The 18,270-nt window shown below is 50.3% G+C and overlaps 1 protein-coding gene across 1 annotated transcript; it reads left to right on the top strand.

The window, feature by feature from the left end:
* Window positions 1-794: 794 nt before the first annotated feature.
* On the top strand, window positions 795-12,409 carry LOC136114683 (mitogen-activated protein kinase 4-like). Its single transcript, XM_065860113.2, has 5 exons — window positions 795-1,898; window positions 4,483-4,627; window positions 8,144-8,305; window positions 10,207-10,408; window positions 10,619-12,409. The coding sequence occupies exons 1-5, from the start codon at window positions 1,353-1,355 to the stop codon at window positions 11,304-11,306; spliced, it is 1,743 nt and encodes a 580-aa protein (XP_065716185.1). The 5' UTR covers window positions 795-1,352; the 3' UTR covers window positions 11,307-12,409.
* Window positions 12,410-18,270: the final 5,861 nt, after the last annotated feature.

Here is an 18,270-nt window from a genome sequence, read left to right as displayed (position 1 = left end):
TTTACAGAGTTCCCTTTGGGAATTTTTGCTCATTTTTGGGTGGTTTTGACCTCCTCAGCCATCCAGGTGACCCACGCGGAGACTGAGGTTTTAAGCTCTGGCTGGGGACAGCAGGGTGAGCATGAGCCAGCACTGGGCCCTTGTGGCCAGGAAGGCCAATGGTACCTGGGGTGGGTTAGAAGGGGGTGGTCAGTAGGTCAGAGAGGTTCTCCTGCCCCTCTGCTCTGCCCTGGGGAGACCACACCTGGAATCTTGTGTCCAGTTGTGGCCCCTCAGCTCCAGAAGGACAGGGAACTGCTGCAGAGAGTCCAGCGCAGCCACCAAGATGCTGAAGGGAGTGGAGCATCTCCCGGGTGAGGAAAGGCTGAGGGAGCTGGGGCTCTGGAGCTGGACAAGAGGACACTGAGGGGGGACTATTAATGGGGATCAATATGGAAAGGGGCAGTGTCAGGAGGATGGAGCCAGGCTCTTCTGGGTGACAACCAGTGACAGGACAAGGGGTAACGGGTACAAACCGGAACACCAAAGGTTCCACTTAAATATGAGAAGAAACTTGTTCCTGGTGAGGGTGGCAGAGCCTGGCCCAGGCTGCCCAGGGAGGTTGTTGAGCCTCCTTCTGTGCAGCCATTCAAACCCGCCTGGACACCTTCCTGTGGAACCTCAGCTGGGTGTTCCTGCTCCATGGGGGGATTGCACTGGATGAGCTTTCCAGCTCCCTTCAATCCCTGACACTCTGGGATTCTATGAAACGCTGTTCTCAAATAAATCCATCTCCTCCTTTCTTCCAGCAGTGGCGCTGAGGGATAACCGGTAAAGATCGGATGGCGCTTGGCTTCGCCAGCAAAAAACCAACAAGGGGAAAGCGCCGGAGCTGCAATTGTGGAAATTTGCGCTGAACGTGAGTTTTGGGCTGGAAAATATTTGCTGCTATCAAGATTTCGACCTGCGGATGGGGAACATGGGGTCTCCCGCTACCGAAAAGGGGGCGGCGAGGCCGCCCGGCCGCCCCGGCACTGAGACGCTGGAGGAGAAACCCAAGAAAGCGGCTGCAAAACAGAGCGACGTTGATCTTTTAGTCCCAAGAATAACAACCTTTTTGCTTTGTTAGAGATCTCCGGGCTGCGTTTATCTGCGCTGCTTGGAAAGTCTCTACCCTTGGATTTCTCACCCGGTTTAAAACATTTCCCTTGCGTGTGTGCGCTCTCATCTCTTCTCGCTGCGTCTGCGTCTCCTCTTGAAGCGATGGAGTAATAATGAGGCGCTTGGTTTCAACCTGCGTTCGTGTTCTTCGGCTCTCGCAGCTTTTCAAGTGACGGAGAGGAAAAAGGAGCCGAAAGAGGACGGAGCCCGCGATGGCAGAGAAGTGCGACTGCATCGCCAGCATGTACGGGTACGACCTGGGCTGTCGTTTCGTTAATTTTCGCCCCTTAGGTTTCGGGGCCAACGGGTTGGTGCTGTCGGCCCTCGACAGCAAGAGCTGCCGCAAAGTGGCCGTGAAGAAAATCACCATCGGCGACGCGCGCAGCATGAAACACGCTTTCCGGGAGATCAAAATCATCCGCCGTCTGGACCACGATAACATCGTGAAGGTCTACGAGGTGTTGGGGCCCAAAGGGACGAACCTCCGCGGGGATTTTTTTAAGTTTAACATGGTTTACATCGTCCAGGAATACATGGAGACGGACTTGGCGCGGTTGCTGGAGCAGGGGAAGCTCGCCGAGGAACACGCCAAGCTCTTCATGTACCAACTGCTGCGGGGGCTCAAATACATCCATTCGGCCAACGTCCTCCACCGCGACCTCAAACCCGCCAACATTTTCATCAGCACCGAGGATTTGGTGCTGAAAATCGGCGACTTCGGGCTGGCCAGGATCGTGGATCAGCATTACTCGCACAAGGTAGGCGACGCCGAACCGCGTCCCGATGGCTTCGCCCTCGTCCTTGAGGCCGTTTGGGTGCTGTGGGGTGGGCGCTGGGCCAAGCTGGGACTTGTTTTATCCAGGCAAAGCCCACAGTTGAGCTTTGCTAAGCTCGCCCCGCTGCTGCAAAGCCGCAAGCATGGCCTAGGAAAAGCTCAAGTGCCTTCAGGGATCTTTTATTGCTTTATATCATATATATCAAATATACTCATTTAACTTAAATAATTAAACTTCGTGTTTCTTGCTTTGGTACCTTTACAAAACACAAACTGCCGTTCATCCCCGCAACGCAACCTCATCCGCAACCGCTCTGCTTATTTTTCTCCTCACCTCCTATTTGAAAACCCAATTCCACCCAAATTACACTTATTTAATCATTGAGCGAGCGAGCGGGGACTTTGATATCCAGCCGTATTCTTTCAACTGAGCTCAGTTATCCTTCCCCACATGGTCCTGCGCTTCTTCAAGGGTTTATCATCTCCATCCATCCCTGCTTTTATGTCCTATAAATACTTTTGGCTCCAAACGATAGTCCAGATGTGATCTAGGGATGCAGAGGCTGCTGAATCCTTTACTCAGGTGACAAGATGGCAAAGTGGGACCCTCCTTAGGCTGCTTGTATCTTATGAAATAGTTGAATTATCTCTTCTAAGGGCTCTGTCTGGTGCCCCAAAGCGCTTGGGACATCCACACGGGGCTGCCAGGGGACCATTTACCTCTTGGCAACATTAAGTACAACATTAATTGGCAGCAAATCCATGCTAAGCAGGGCGTGACAGCCCTTTTAGGGGCCGATCTCATCCTAAATCGTTTCCAGAACGTCTTCAAACCTTTGAAGTCCTTCCCTTTGGTTTGGACTCGGTGCAAACGTCATCGCTTCCAGTTCATCCAGGAAAATAAAGACATTCCCGGGTGGATCATCAGGAGGTTTTCAAAGGAGATGAGGATGAAACGTTGCTCCGAATTCACCCCGAACGGGACCACCCTCTGCGTTGAGACTCCGCAACACCCGCTCCAAATCATTTCTCTTGGTGCTACTTCCTCCAGGTGGCAAGACAGGAATTTATCGTATGTATTTGATAAAAATAAAAGAATTAACACGTTTTTAGGTTCGTTGCTACGTATGGATGTTTTCAGTATATTGCCCATACATTTTGCATCGTTCTCGCGCCCCTGAGAACTCAAATCCATTCCGACTTAGCTTAAGGAGACCAAAATTACAACGTTCTTTTAAAAGCAAAGCCTTGATGATTAAAAACTTAACGACGTTTGGAAATGGGAAGAAAACCTGCATTAGGAGCATTATAAACCTCATGTTTAGGCTGAGAGGTGTATCCTGTAACACCCCAGGAGGTGTTTTCACTGCGAATTATGCGATATATCGTGACCGAAAATAGTTTATGAAACTACATCGGTTTGCATGGAGTTTTTAACAGCGTTTTAGCGTGAACCGTATTAATTTTAATACTCTCCGAATACAATTCAACTTGATTGTTTCGTTTTATTTTCTCTTTTCGGCTGTGTTCCAATCCACCTCATTCTGTTAATGCGTTATATTTAATATAGCAAATCCTACTTAGGGATATCCCAGCGTTATCGTGGTGAAATAACCACTCATTTCCAAGCCGGTTCATTGCGGGGCGGTCGCTTCCGCCACCGTTCTTTTCGGCATTCACCGCGTCTCCTTGATTTCAACGGGAGCCGCTGAGCGCTTGGCACTCGCGTCCAATCTCCCGGGTGAGCTCCAAAGAGACGACGGAGTTTTGTCTTCGTCCCACGGGTGCTACCGAGGACGTCCCTGTAAAACCAGGTCAGGCATCGGCAAAGCGGGACGGAGCGCGAGGGCCTTCCCTTTTCTCCCTAAATCCGCTTTTACCACCCCGTCGCTTCATCCTCCTCTTTATGACAAAACCCCATCCCTCTGATGCTCCGCGTGAGCTCGACCGCAGTTCGCTCTATGTGTCCCAAATCAAATCGGGGTCCCCCGGGCACCATCGCGGCGAGTTCCATGTGTCCTTTCAAACTTGATTTTCGGCCTCAGCGCCATGGGAATTCAGTCGGATCCGTGGGAATTCAGTCGGATCCATGAGCGCTCCAGGTAGCTATGGAGGGATTAAAGATGAAGGATTAACTGGAGGTGGAATCAGCAAAAATGGCACGTTTGGAAATCTAAGCTTGGCATACTGAGCTGCGAAAAGCTTCCTTCGCACACAGCAAAACGCTTCAATAATGTGCTTAACTCCCCAAATGGGATTGATTGTGATTTACATAATACATCCAAGTCTTTAACAATCACCTAAAATAACTTTTGCGGCTCCGAGCTGCAAATCCACGCTATTAAAACCATCTGTCCTTTGGAGGAGATGCTTCGATACCACGGCGCCAAACCGCAAATCATTTTTAGGGGAGCGACAAGAGCTTTTCCTCCTGGGGCACCAAACCAACTCATTTTCCAGTGTCACCTATTTGCTCCTGCAAGATTTCCAAGCGTTGCGGGCAGTTTCTCCAGCGTGGAAATAAGAGGAATTATGACCTTTCTTCCTCTCTTTCTTTGCTCTTTCAGGGTTACCTTTCCGAAGGTTTAGTAACGAAATGGTATCGCTCCCCTCGCCTCCTCCTCTCGCCGAACAACTACACCAAAGCCATCGATATGTGGGCGGCCGGTTGCATCCTGGCCGAGATGCTGACGGGAAGGATGCTCTTCGCTGGTAGGTTTCTGGCTCCTATTGATTAATTGATAAATAAATTGATTTTTCCTCCTTCTATTCTTACTCACAACCCAATTTGAAGGGTTTTTAGGATTGTGGAATTCCCCTCTGCTTGGCAGCTGAAAATAAGGCGGCGGCTAAAAAACACCATAGGATGCAGTAGGGCAGAGATAACATGTCCCTGTCCCAAGAGGTTTGAATTGTGGTTGGTGTCTTCAAGGTATTTTTCATTTGAGGAAAGGCATTTCTCCCACAGCATCCTCACAGCTGAACTGAGGGAGTGCGGTCTGGATGAGCGGGGAGTGAGGTGGAGTGTGAACTGGCTGAAGGGAAGAAGCCAGAGAGTCGTGGGCAATGGGGCAGAGTCCAGTTGAGGCCTGGATCCAGGGCAGTGCCTCAGGGGGCAGTGCTGGGGCCGGGATTATTCAATATATTCATCAGTGATTTGGCCGAGGGAATAGAGTGACTGTCAGCAAGTTTGCTGGTGACACCAAGCTGGGAGGAGTGGTGACACTGGAAGCTGTGCTGCCATCAGAGACCTGGACAGGCTGGAGAGTTGGGAGGGGAAAATGTAATGAAATAGAACAAGGGGAAGTGTAGAGTCTGGAATCTGGGCAGGAACAACCCCAGGTTCCAGTGTAAGTTGGGGAATGAGCTGTTGGAGAGCAGTGAAAAGGGAGCTGGGGGTCCTGGGGCCAGCAGGGTGACCATGAGCCAGCACTGGGCCCTTGTGGCCAGGAAGGCCAATGGTACCTGGGGTGGGTTAGAAGGGGGTGGTCAGTAGGTCAGAGAGGTTCTCCTGCCCCTCTGCTCTGCCCTGGGGAGACCACACCTGGAATCTTGTGTCCAGTTGTGGCCCCTCAGCTCCAGAAGGACAGGGAACTGCTGCAGAGAGTCCAGCGCAGCCACCAAGATGCTGAAGGGAGTGGAGCATCTCCCGGGTGAGGAAAGGCTGAGGGAGCTGGGGCTCTGGAGCTGGACAAGAGGAGACTGAGGGGGGACTCATTCATGGGGATCAATATGGAAAGGGGGAGTGTCAGGAGGATGGAGCCAGGCTCTTCTGGGTGACAACCAGTGACAGGACAAGGGGTAATGGGTGCAAACTGGAACACAGGAGGTTCCACTTAAATATGAGAAGAAACTTCTTGATGGTGAGGGTGTCAGAGCCTGGCCCAGGCTGCCCAGGGAGGTTGTGGAGTCTCCTTCTCTGCAGACATTCAAACCCGCCTGGACACCTTCCTGTGGAACCTCAGCTGGGTGTTCCTGCTCCATGGGGGGATTGCACTGGATGAGCTTTCCAGGTCCCTTCCAATCCCTCACATTCTGGGATTCTGTGAATGTCGCTACTCTATTTCAGGCTTTTCCTATAGGCAGGTGTTGGAGTTGTAAAGGTGCGTTACAAGAAGCCAAAGCAAGCGCGTGATTATCAGCGCAGCATTTGAGGCTCAGCTCTGATGGTCTCGAGAAGCGAATCTTGATTGAATGTGATTCCAAGAGCAAACTTTGCTTGGATGCAGATCTATTCATTCAGGAATGAAGCAGCCGCTCTCTTGCCTGTCCAAACTCCCTCCCTGCCCAAAATGTGCAGCGCTGGTCGTCTCTCCGTGGCCCGTTAGCGTTTCGATTGACGAGGTTTAACCCATTTTGTCAGCAGCTGTTTGCAGAGTTGCGTAAATAAATAATGTAGCCCCATTAATAATGGAGAACGATGGTTTCTTCGCGAGTGTTTCCGTCGACTGTCGCTCCCTCTCGCAGCTTATTTGTGAAAGCTGAAAATTAAGCGGTGGGATCATTAACATCGTTAAAATCGCCTCTTTTCCTTCCTCCCTAATCTCCTCGGTCTCCCCTTTGGAAAATGTTCACGTCCAAGGGGTTCAGCTCTGTAAATTGTTATTAAGAATAGATGTGACTCCCTGCTTTAATTTTCATACGTAACTGAACAAAGAGGGGTCGTCCCCACAGCCCCTGGTCTGAGGGGCAGAAGAAATTGGGCGCAGCATGTTGCCAACTCTCAAATCTGGGATTTGGAGCTTTGGAGAGATCCCCAGCGCGATCCGTGCGGAAAACAGGGGAGAGCGTCCGTAACTGAGTGGTTACAGCTCCCTCCAGTGACGACTCCACACTCTGCTGGGGAAGGAAAGGGAAGGAAAGGAGAAAGGAAAGGAGAAAGGGAAAGGGAGGGAAGGAAAGGAGAAGGGGAAAGGGAAAGGAAAGGGAAGGAAAGGAGAAAGGAAAGGAGAAGGAGAAAGGGAGGGAAGGAAAGGAGAAGGGGAAAGGGAAGGGAAGGGAAGGGAAGGGAAGGGAAGGGAAGGGAAGGGAAGGGAAGGGAAGGGAAGGGAAGGGAAGGGAAGGGGAAGAGGGAAGAGAAGGAGAAGAGGGAAGGGAAGGAGAAAAGGAAAGGAAAGGAAAGGAAAGGAAAGGAAAGGAAAGGAAAGGAAAGGAAAGGAAAGGAAAGGAAAGGAAAGGAAAGGAAAGGAAAGGAAAGGAAAGGAAAGGAAAGGAAAGGAAAGGAAAGGAAAGGAAAGGAAAGGAGGAAGGGAAAGGGAAGGAGAAGAGGAAGGGAAAGGGAAGGAGAAGAGGAAGGGAAAGGGAAGGGGAAGAGGAGAGGAAAGGAAAGGAAAGGAAAGGAAAGGAAAGGAAAGGAAAGGAAAGGAAAGGGGAAGAGGAAGGGGAAGAGGAAGGGAAAGGGAAGGAGAAGAGAAAGGGAAGGAGAAGAGGAAGGGAAGGAGAAGAGGAAGGGAAGGAGAAGAGGAAGGGAAAGGGAAGGAGAAGAGGAAGGGAAAGGGAAGGAGAAGAGGAAGGGAAAGGAGAAGAGGAAAGGAAAGGAAAGGAAAGGAAAGGAAAGGAAAGGAAAGGAAAGGAAAGGAAAGGAAAGGAAAGGAAAGGAAAGGAAAGGAAAGGAAAGGAAAGGAAAGGAAAGGAAAGGGAAGGAGAAGAGGAAGGGAAAGGGAAGGAGAAGAGGAAGGGAAAGGGAAGGAGAAGAGGAAAGGAAAGGAGAGGAGAGGAGAGGAGAGGAGAGGAGAGGAGAGGAGAGGAGAGGAGAGGAGAGGAAAGGAAAGGAAAGGAAAGGAAAGGAAAGGAAAGGAAAGGAAAGGAAAGGAAAGGAAAGGAAAGGAAAGGGGAAGAATTTCCTTTTCCAAAACATGATGAAAGGAAACAGAAAATCTCCCCTTTTCCAAAACATGGTGCAAAACTCCTCGTTCTCCCGCACGTTGCATTTATTCTGTCTGTAGTTTGTATTTTTGCTTCTTAGGGATTAATATCTTCCGAAAAGAAGGACCTAAATAGAGGATAACGGTGGAGAATTGGCTTCCTGAGAGCCGTAATTTAAGGTTTTTCCGTGTTGTTCGTGTCACTAAACCTTTTGGCTGCTTTCATTGAGCCACAAAACCTTCGTCCCTTTGAATACCCCGTAATTTCAATCACAATTTGACAATTAGTCAAAGGATTTCAAAAGATACGATTGCTCGTTTAACTCCTGGATCTCAACTCGCTCCCTGTTTTCTACCCATTTAGGGGGTCACGAGTTGGAACAGATGCAGCTTATTCTGGAGACCATCCCCGTGATCCACGAGGAAGACAAAGAGGAGCTGCTCAAAGTGATGCCCATGTTCATCAACAGCACGTGGGAAGTGAGGAAACCGCTGCGCAAGCTGCTCCCCGAGGTGGACAGTGAAGGTACCGTGGTGCTTCGGTGACGTCCTTCTCATGGGACGTCCCCCAACCGCCCCATTTTCAGCCTGACGTCCCCAGGGAACCTCAGGAATTGTCCTCAAAAGCCAAGTGCATGAAGGGGATTCAGGTATTTGGGGATCTGTGGTGCGTGGTCCCGCCTGGAGCTCGTGCGTCCCCACAGGACCTGCTCGCTGGCCCATCAGGATGCGGGGGAGCGCTCATGAGCGCACGGAGCTCACACGGAAATAGGAAATGATCTTTCAAGACCATAGCAAGGCGCATTTCCTTCGTGCCAGCCTTGCGTCCCTCCCTCCCCATTCCTCTTAGGATCGTTTTGGTTGGAAAAGACCCTCAAGATCATCGAGTCCAACCATTAACCCACCCCTGGAACTGCCCCATGTCCTTAAGAATATCATCGATGTGTATTTCCAACCCCTCCAGGGATGGTGACTCCAGCACTGCCCTGAGCAGCCTGTTCCAATGCCCCTTTGGGAAGAAATTGCTCCTCAGATCCAACTTCAACCTCCCCTGGCGCAACTTGAGGCCGTTTCTTTGTGTCCCTGTCTCCCCTCAGCTCCTGTTCTCCAGCTGAACCCCCCAGGTCCCTCAGCCGCTCCCATCACACTTGTGCTCCAGCTCCTTCCCCAGCTCCGTTCCCTTCTCTCCACTCGCTCCAGCACCTCAAGGCCTTTCTTGCTGTGAGAAGCCCAAAACTGCCCCCAGGATCCGCGGTTTGGCCTCCTCAGTGCCCAGCACAGCGATGGTCACTGCCCTGGGCCTACTGGCCACACCAGTGCTGGTCCAAGCCACTTCAGCTACTCAACTAGAGCTTAAAAATCCAAAATCAGCAGCGCGTTGTTGCGAGAGGGCTGCAAACCACCAGCTTTTGGATCTCAACTTCTTCTTGGAGCGGCTTTGTAGGTGGACTCATCCACCTGCTTTTGGGAGGACGTCAAGACTAAGCCTGGCTTATGTTTGCCGGCGTAACTTGTTGGCAACGCAATACCCATCAGCCTGGGTTGCCCAGGCACCGTATCAGCCACCGGCGAGCGGGAATGAATTTATTCCCTGTCGTTCCTGCGCAAATAAAGGTCACCTGTACCCTTTACATCATCCACTGACATTTTCCTGCCTCCCTGACCCATAATATATAACTCATAATATATCATTCCACCGCGCCGCTTGCCCGCAGTCGGTGACCTTATGAAGTTATTGATTGCTTCCTACTTAATTAGTCCGAGCGGTGAAATAATCCCGTGGGAGGCAATCGGATATTGGTTGATGTTTAAGCACCGAGGACCGGCCCTTCCTTTCCGCTGGGTGATTTTGCCGCTAACGAAATGGTCCCGCTTACCCGATTCCATCTTTAATGGGGATATTTCGGAAGGTAAAATGTTGTAAATTAAGAAAATCACATTCCTATTTATTATCTGAATTCTAAGGAACTTTTCCACGCGGGATCATAGAATCGTTGTAGCTGGAAAAGACCTTTAAGGTCATTGAATCCAACCTAAGCAACATTTTTAATGACAGGATTCGATCTTTTCACGTCGTCTCAGTAAAAGGAATCGTCAAAGGATTCACAACAAACCCTATATGTTTAGAATGAATTTTAGTCACTTTAATTGCACTTAATTTCCTCCTTAATTAGTGTAGAAAGAGTTGATGTTCCGCAATCTTTCTAAAATAATTTAGACACTCCGAATTTGTAAAATATTAACGGGCAAAATTATTTCATAGTGTTGCTCTGAAGACTTCTAAAAATTACACTTTAAATACCCACGGGATGTGACCTTTAGTTCCTTCCTTCCTTCCTTGGAGGGGATTTGTTTTGGGGGATTCATGACAAGGGAGCCGCTGTTGCTTTTGAGGAATTAACGAACTCGTTTCTCTGCGCTTCGCAGCTATCGATTTTCTGGAGAAAATACTGACATTTAACCCCATGGATCGATTAACGGCGGAGATGGGGCTGCAACATCCTTACATGAGCCCGTATTCCTGCCCCGAGGACGAACCGGTGTCTCAGCATCCCTTCCGGATCGAGGACGAGATCGATGATATTTTACTGATGGAAGCCAACCAGAGCCAGATGTCCAACTGGGACAGGTACGGGCTGTAAAATCCCATTATTCTTGGACCTTTCGGGACCTTACGAATCTCTTCGCTTGGGTGAAGAAGTAGGACCTGGACTGTTGTCTCTGGGCTGAGAGGCAGTTTGATTATTAAAAATCTATAGGTTAAGTGGTGTAGTAGGAAGGAGAAGGTAAAAACATACAGCGGTTTGAGGTGTCGGTTGTCTAATGGTGTTTTTCGCAGGTATCACGTGAGCTTCTCCTCCGATTTGGACTGGAGACACGATAAATACCACGAGATGGATGAAGTTCAGCGAGACCCCCGGGCGGGATCCGAATCCATCGCTGAAGAAGCTCAAGTCGATCCCAGGAAATATTCCCAAAGCAGCTCGGAGAGATTCTTGGAGTTATCCCACTCGTCCATGGACCGAGTATTCGATGCTGATTGTGGGAAATCGTGCGATTACAAAGTGGGGTCACCTTCCTACTTGGACAAATTGCTGTGGAGAGACAATAAACCCCATCATTACTCAGAACCCAAGCTGATTTTAGATTTATCCCACTGGAAAAGAGCGACCATAGCGCCCGCGGCCGAGCTATCGCTGGAAGAAGAACCATCCAACCTCTTCCTGGAGATCGCTCAGTGGGTGAAGAGCACGCAGGTGGGTCTCGAGTGTTCCAATCCTCTTCCGGAGCTTCAGGAACGGAACGCTCCATCTCCTCCTCACCGGCTCCGCAAAGAACCCGCGGAAGCCACCAGCGAAACGGACCCCGAATTCGACTTGGACGTCTTCATCTCCAGGGCGCTGAAACTTTGCACGAAACCCGAAGATCTTCCAGACAACAAGCTCAACGATATCAACGGGGCTTGCATATCGGAGCACCCCGGGGAGATCGTACAAACAGAGGTGTACCAGAAAGAGCGATGGTGAGGAACGCGTGCCGTGGTTCCCCGTTCCTCGCCGACGCTGTGGCCGTTCGGGGCTGAGTGGCTTCCGTCTGTCGTTTTTTACGCTCTACCAAACGCCTTTCTCTGCAAAGGCCAAGCACAAACCACGTGCCCCTTTTGATGCCTTAGAAATGCCTTTAAGGGAATCAAGAGGTGTGATTGAAATATTGAGTTTCTTCTACTGCCTTAACACGCTTGCCTTGCAATCTCTGGGACCTGTTTGAAACGTAAATGTACGAGGGAACGGCGACGGCACATGAGAAGTTTACAAACAGGAGTCAAATCAAGGAGGTACCGGTGTGAGCACGAGCGCTACGGAGAGAACCAACGCCGGGCAGCGTCCGTCAGGCACCGGAGAACGCAACTACGGGGAGAATTTGCCCATCAGACAAAAAAGAACTCAGAGAACATTCACAGGGAAGAAATTCGACCTACAAATTATGGGCCGCTTGGGATTTTATTCCTATTGTTCCAATTGTTTCTTTTGGTTGTTCTAAGCGCGTTCTCCTCGTTCGGTTTCTCACCCGTAGCTTCTCTCTCCCATCGCACGAGGTGGATCTGAGCTCTCCGGCTACTTAGGAGGCCCCGTATGACGCGTTTTGGTGGAACAACCTGAGTTGTTTTACCTTCTGACAAAGATGCTGTGAAGAAAACAAGTTCCTGTGGCGCTTGATTCGTCGCTTCCCATGGGGACATCATAAAAATGTCACTTTGCGTCCATCTCCTCTGGAAGATCCTGGTGTCGAGAGGCGGTTTGTAAATAGACACAAACGCAACTGATCTACTGTAGCTTCTGTTTTCATCCACACTTCGGAGCACCTTAAAGAGTTTGGATGTGGGAGAAATGTTGTATATTTAATCCAACTCGGCGGGTTTTTATTCAACGGAAAAACCTGTAAATAGCGTTAGAAAAGCCAATCTCCGCTTATTTCGCTCTGCTCTCCAGCACGCCGGCGCTACTTCCATTTGTAACAGAGAAACTACTGTACTTAGTAACTCCAAGGTCAGTATTTAACTATTATTATTCCGAGGTTAATTATTTCTACCCTTTCAACGAGTAATAAATATTCTGCGACGCAAAGAAAACTCCTGTGGGACTCGGATGGTGACCAACAGCAACATTTGCCGTCTTAACCCTGGTTTCTATTCGTGGTGGGATCAGGTGGAGGTTTAGAGCTTGCGCCAAGCGTTGAGAAACCCAAAAGCTTGTAGGTCTGGCCTTAAAGGGGTGGAAGCACCGTTAATCCCGACGATGAGGTGCGAAGGCTGCGTGGGTGGGATGGGGTGGAAATCCTGGGGCAGAGGGGGGAGAAGATGTTAGGGAGGTGAAGACATCTGGAAGGCAAAGCCGTTGGAGGAAACATCTGGAAGGCAAAGCCGTTGAGTTCTGGTCTTTGCTTTGAGTGTTTGGATGTTTAGGAAGGGGAAACGAGGGAGAAACCGAGGGTTTGGTTTCCAGCGCGTTGCGGATGATGAATATACCTCAATTAAAGCTCAGCACTTTTCCTGATGGCGCGAGAGATTCAGACGCCGAAGAAGCGGCGGAAAGGATGCGAATCCGGCCCCGCGGTCCCGCTCGGCTTCGCCGTGTGCGCGGCCAAGGTTGGGAATGGAGTTGGCGCTCGAGCGTGTTCCTGGAGAATAGGAGGAGCAGGTAACACCAAACGTGAGACACACAAATGGAGGCATCAACTCGAAATCCGATGTCTGGCAGCCGACCGAGTTTTTAGAACCTGAAGGATGCGATCGGCGACGCGAGAGGTGACTTAAAACCACGGAGACGCGCCGACTCGTGACGTCGGCAGCGATCGAACCGCATCAGTCGCCGCGTCCTCCGAAACCAGAAGCCATTTTCTTCGGGTTGGCGCGTTCAGCCTGAACATCTTCACCAGAGACGCGCGGGACTATTTGTTATATCACGGCCATGAAAAGAACAGTTTTGCTTTCGAATCTTGTCTTCTAGGGGGGAGTGGGAGCTTGGGGCCTCGAACTTAAAGTCTAATATTGACTTTTCGAGCTTCTTGCCGTTGCTCTGATTTTCCACGCCGATTCACGAGCTGTTATTTAACGTTGTTTCCAGAATGTCGGTGTCCCGTGCTGGGAAAGGCGGGGAGCGAAAGGGGTGGTTTCCGATCACAAACCAGATTTATTCCTCATCGACAACAATAAAATCTAAGGCCTGAGCCTTCTTTACATGGTAGCACGTAATTATTTTGCTTATTATGAATCTCAAAGTGTTTATTCTTCGGAGATTTAGTGTTAGAATAATGACCAAAACCAACTTCAGCTCACTTTTCAATAGGGATGGAAATCCCACCTGGATCCCAGAGTAAAACCACAACGGAGCGTCCATGAATAATTCAATCAAACAAAACTTTGCAGGATGGTGCAGGTAAGAAGAACCAATTAGGGGTTTGTGCTGGTCAGGGATAGCTGAGAGAAGAGCTGTGATTTATCGCTTTCCGAAGAGTAACAGAATCACAGAATGAACCTTGTTTTATAGCGGAGGTTTCGTCGCTGGCTCCTAATTATCCAGATATCTCCTAAATGAGGTGTCGGACACTGTTCCAGATGTCAGCGCGTTCCGGGAAGCGATACCATCGATTTATGGCTTTTATTGTTTCTTTGAGCTATAAAACCTCAGCGTGGAGCTTTGATCACGTTTTAATATCAACCTTCTGCAGGAAGATGTAGATTTTACGATCCAGTTTAACAGAAGCCAGTTGGACTTGAGGACTTTTAAACTCACTATGAGTTTAGCATTAAGCTTTTGGTTCTTTTATACCTGGGTTTTGGTCAAATAATCCCAACTTGGCGTATACCGAGCAGTCAGGAGAGGGCAGTCCTTCCCCTCTAGGCTGATTTGCTCTATTTTTGCTTGAATGAACAGCCCCGCAGCCACAAGTTGGTGCTGAAGGTGCCGATACGATCACACTGGTTATTCCTCAGCCGCCTCCTGGATAAGCAAAAAGAAGGGAGAGAAAGCAATAAACCATTCAAGCCTTGCGATGGAGATTAATTAGTTACTCCTGAAGTATAACGAAGCACGTTAAAGACACAAGGTTCCTCTCTCAAGCCTAAATTTCCAACCTCATTTCAGGCTCCGTGTCCTTCTGTCCTTCCATCAAGACAATTAAGGAGCCGCTTGAGGAGAAACATAAGAAACGTGATATTATAGAAGCAACTGATGCGGTCAAACGCAGCCTAAAAAGAGGCTCCAGATCAAAAGCGGAGACATGAAAGAGCACAAGCGCCAAACCCGTTGTGCCGGTTTGACTACGACGCCTGCTCACGGTTCTATGAGTCACATCTGCGCTGTTAGCGTAAAGGTAATTAGTGGTAGCTCTAAAGATGTCAAGGAGTGAAGGTTTTGGGGGAGAGGTAATGACTTTTAGTGGAATTAATGTAATAAAACACACTATTTTTCTGCCTTGAGACAACAATCATCTTTACTGCCTGGTGTCTGCTATAGCATCTTAATGTAAATGTGAAGAGTCAACAGGGTCACCTCTGTATAGAAGGATTAATCAAACCATATACTTAACCCATATTTGAGAAGCTGGGAATGTTACATAAGGAGAGGCAAAATTATCCCGAGGATGATCCACGATAGAGAGCGGAGCCGGGACAGTGGAGGAACATCGAGGGCTCCCAGTTCTTCTTTTGGCAACCACAAAGCGACAACATCATGTGCGTCAAAAGAAACTTCTGTGCTGAGGACGAGCCAGGTTGGATTATCTGGTCCAGGTTGGGTTACCAGGTCCAGGTTGGGTTACCAGGTCCAGGTTGAGTTATCAGGTCCAGTTTGGGTCATCAGGTCTGGGTTGGGTCATCAGGTCCGGGTTGGGATATCAGGTCCGGGTTGGGATATCAGGTCCAGGTTGGGTTATGACGTCCAGGTTGGTTTATCAGGTCCATTTGGGTTATCAGGTCCGGATTGGGTCACCAGGTCCAGTTTGGTTTATCAGGTCCAGGTTGGGTTTACCAGGTCCAGTTTGGGTTACCAAGTCCAGAGTGGGTCACCAGGTCCAGTTTGGGTCACCAGGTCCAGTTTGGGTCATCAGGTCCAGTTTGGGCTATCGGGTCCAGTTTGGGTTTACCAAGTCCAGTTTGGGTCACCAGGTCCAGTTTGGGTCACCAGGTCCAGTTTGGGTCATCAGGTCCAGTTTGGGCTATCGGGTCCAGTTTGGGTTACCGGGTTCAGGTTGGGTTACCAGGTCCAGGTTGGGTTTACCAGGTCCAGGTTGGGTTACCAGGTCCAGGTTGGGTTATCAGGTCCAGGTTGGTTTATCAGGTCCAGTTGGGTTATCAGGTCCGGATTGGGTCACCAGGTCCAGTTTGGTTTATCAGGTCCAGGTTGGGTTTACCAGGTCCAGTTTGGGTTACCGGGTCCAGGTTGGGTTACCAAGTCCAGATTGGGTCACCAGGTCCAGTTTGGGTCACCAGGTCCAGTTTGGGTCATCAGGTCCAGTTTGGGCTATCGGGTCCAGTTTGGGTTACCGGGTTCAGGTTGGGTTACCAGGTCCAGGTTGGGTTTACCAGGTCCAGGTTGGGTTACCAGGTCCAGGTTGGGTTATCAGGTCCAGGTTGGTTTATCAGGTCCAGTTGGGTTATCAGGTCCGGATTGGGTCACCAGGTCCAGTTTGGTTTATCAGGTCCAGGTTGGGTTTACCAGGTCCAGTTTGGGTTACCGGGTCCAGGTTGGGTTACCAAGTCCAGATTGGGTCACCAGGTCCAGTTTGGGTCACCAGGTCCAGTTTGGGTCATCAGGTCCAGTTTGGGCTATCGGGTCCAGTTTGGGTTACCAGGTCCAGGTTGGGTCATCAGGTCCAGTTTGGGCTATCAGGTCCAGGTTGGGTTATCAGGTCCAGGCTGGGTTTACCAGGTCCAGGTTGGGGTATCAGGTCCAGTTTGGGTCACCAGGTCCGGGCTGGGTCATCAGGTCCAAGTTGGGTTATCAGGTCCGGGTTGGTTTATCATGTCCATGCTGGGGTATCAGGTCCAGGTTGGGTTACCAGGTCCAGTTTGGGTTATCAGGTCCAGGGTCCAGGTTGGGTTACCAGGTCCAGGTTGGGTCACCAGGTCCAGGTTGGGTCATCAGGTCCAGTTTGGTTTATCAGGTGCAGGTTGGGTTTACCAGGTCAGTTTGGGTTACTGGGTCCAGATTGGGTTACCGAGTCCAGGTTGGGTCACCAGGTCCAGTTTGGGCTATCAGGTCCAGTTTGGGTTTACCAGGTCCAGGTTGGGTTGTCAGGTCCAGGTTGGGTTTACCAGGTCCAGGTTGGGTTTACCAGGTCAAGTTTGGGTCACCAGGTCCAGGCTGAGTTATCAGGTCCAGGCTGGGTTATCAGGTCCAAGTTGGGTTATCAGGTCTGGGTTGGGTTATCAGGCCCAGGTTGGTTTATCAGGTCCAGTTTGGGTTACCAAGTCCAGGTTTGGTTCACCAGGTCCAGGTTGGGTCACCAGGTCCAGGTTGGGTCATCAGGTCCAGGTTGGGTTACCAGGTCCAGGTTGGGTCCCCAGGTCCAGTTTGGTTTATCAGGTCCAGGTTGGGTTTACCAGGTCAGTTTGGGTTACTGGGTCCAGATTGGGTTACCAAGTCCAGGTTGGGTCACCAGGTCCAGTTTGGATCATCAGGTCCAGTTTGGGCTATCAGGTCCAGTTTGGGTTACCAGGTCCAGGTTGGGTTACCAGGTCCAGGTTGGATTATCAGGTCCAGGTTGGGTTATCAGGTCCAGGTTGGATTATCAGGTCCAGGTTGGGTTTACCAGGTCCAGTTTGGGTTATGAGGTCCAGTTTGGGCTATCAGGTCCAGTTTGGGTTATCAGGTCCAGGTTTGGTTTATCAGGTCCATGTTGGGGTATCAGGTCGAGTTTGGGCTATCAGGTCCATGTTGGGGTATCAGGTCCAGTTTGGGCTATCAGGTCCAGTTTGGGTCATCAGGTCCAGTTTGGGCTATCAGGTCCAGTTTGGGTTATGAGGTCCAGGTTGGGGTATCAGGTCTGGGTTGGGTTATCAGGTCTGGGTTGGGTTATCAGGTCCAGTTTGGGTTACCAGGTCCAGGTTGGTTTATCAGGTCCAGTTGGGTTTTCAGGTCCATGCTGGGTTATCAGGTCCAGGTTGGTTTATCAGGTCCAGGCTGGGTCACCAGGTCCAGCTTGGGTTATGAGGTCCAGGTTGGGGTATCAGGTCCAGGTTGGGTTTACCAGGTCCAGGTTGGTTTATCAGGTCCATGCTGGGGTATCAGGTCCAGGTTGGTTTATCAGGTCCAGGCTGGGTCACCAGGTCCAGCTTGGGTTATGAGGTCCAGGTTGGGGTATCAGGACCAGGTTGGGTTTACCAGGTCCAGGTTGGGGTATCAGGTCCAGGTTGGGTTATCAGGTCCAGTTTGGGTCATCAGGTCCAGGTTGGTTTATCAGGTCCATGTTGGGGTATCAGGTCCAGTTTGGGTTATGAGGTGCAGGTTGGGGTATGAGGTCCAGGTTGGATTATGAGGTCCAGGTTGGGTTATCAGGTCCAGGTTGGGTTATCAGGTCCAGGTTGAGTTATCAGGTGCAGGTTGAGGTATCAGGTCCGGGTTGGGTTATCGGGTCCAAGTTGGGGTATCAGGTCCAGGTTGAGTTATCAGGTGCGGGTTGGGTTATCAGGTCCAGGTTGGGGTATCAGGTCTGGGTTGGGTTATCAGGTCCGGGTTTGGTTATCAGGTCCGGGTTGGGTTATCAGGTGCGGGTTGGGGTATCAGCTCCAGTTTGGGGTATCAGGTCCGGGCTGGGTTATCAGGTCCAGGTTGGGGTATCAGGTGCGGGTTGGGGTATCAGCTCCAGTTTGGGGTATCAGGTCTGGGTTGGGGTATCAGGTAGAAGGCTGACCCGTATCACAACCTCACTCCATGATGCTGCCACCCACCTGCAGAAGATTAAGATTCGTTAAGACGCAAACCACGATCC

This window comes from Patagioenas fasciata, chromosome W (assembly GCF_037038585.1).
Source record: "Patagioenas fasciata isolate bPatFas1 chromosome W, bPatFas1.hap1, whole genome shotgun sequence".
NCBI classification, from domain to species: domain Eukaryota; kingdom Metazoa; phylum Chordata; class Aves; order Columbiformes; family Columbidae; genus Patagioenas; species Patagioenas fasciata.
This window is presented reverse-complemented; position numbering and strand designations above follow the sequence as displayed.

Coding starts and splice junctions, on each gene's coding strand:
- LOC136114683 (XM_065860113.2), top strand. CDS start 1,353: ATGGCAGAGAAGTGCGACTGCATCGCCAGCATGTACGGGTACGACCTG. Junction 1,899..4,482: donor ATCAGCATTACTCGCACAAG/GTAGGCGACGCC, acceptor TTGCTCTTTCAG/GGTTACCTTTCCGAAGGTTT. Junction 10,409..10,618: donor CAGATGTCCAACTGGGACAG/GTACGGGCTGTA, acceptor TGTTTTTCGCAG/GTATCACGTGAGCTTCTCCT.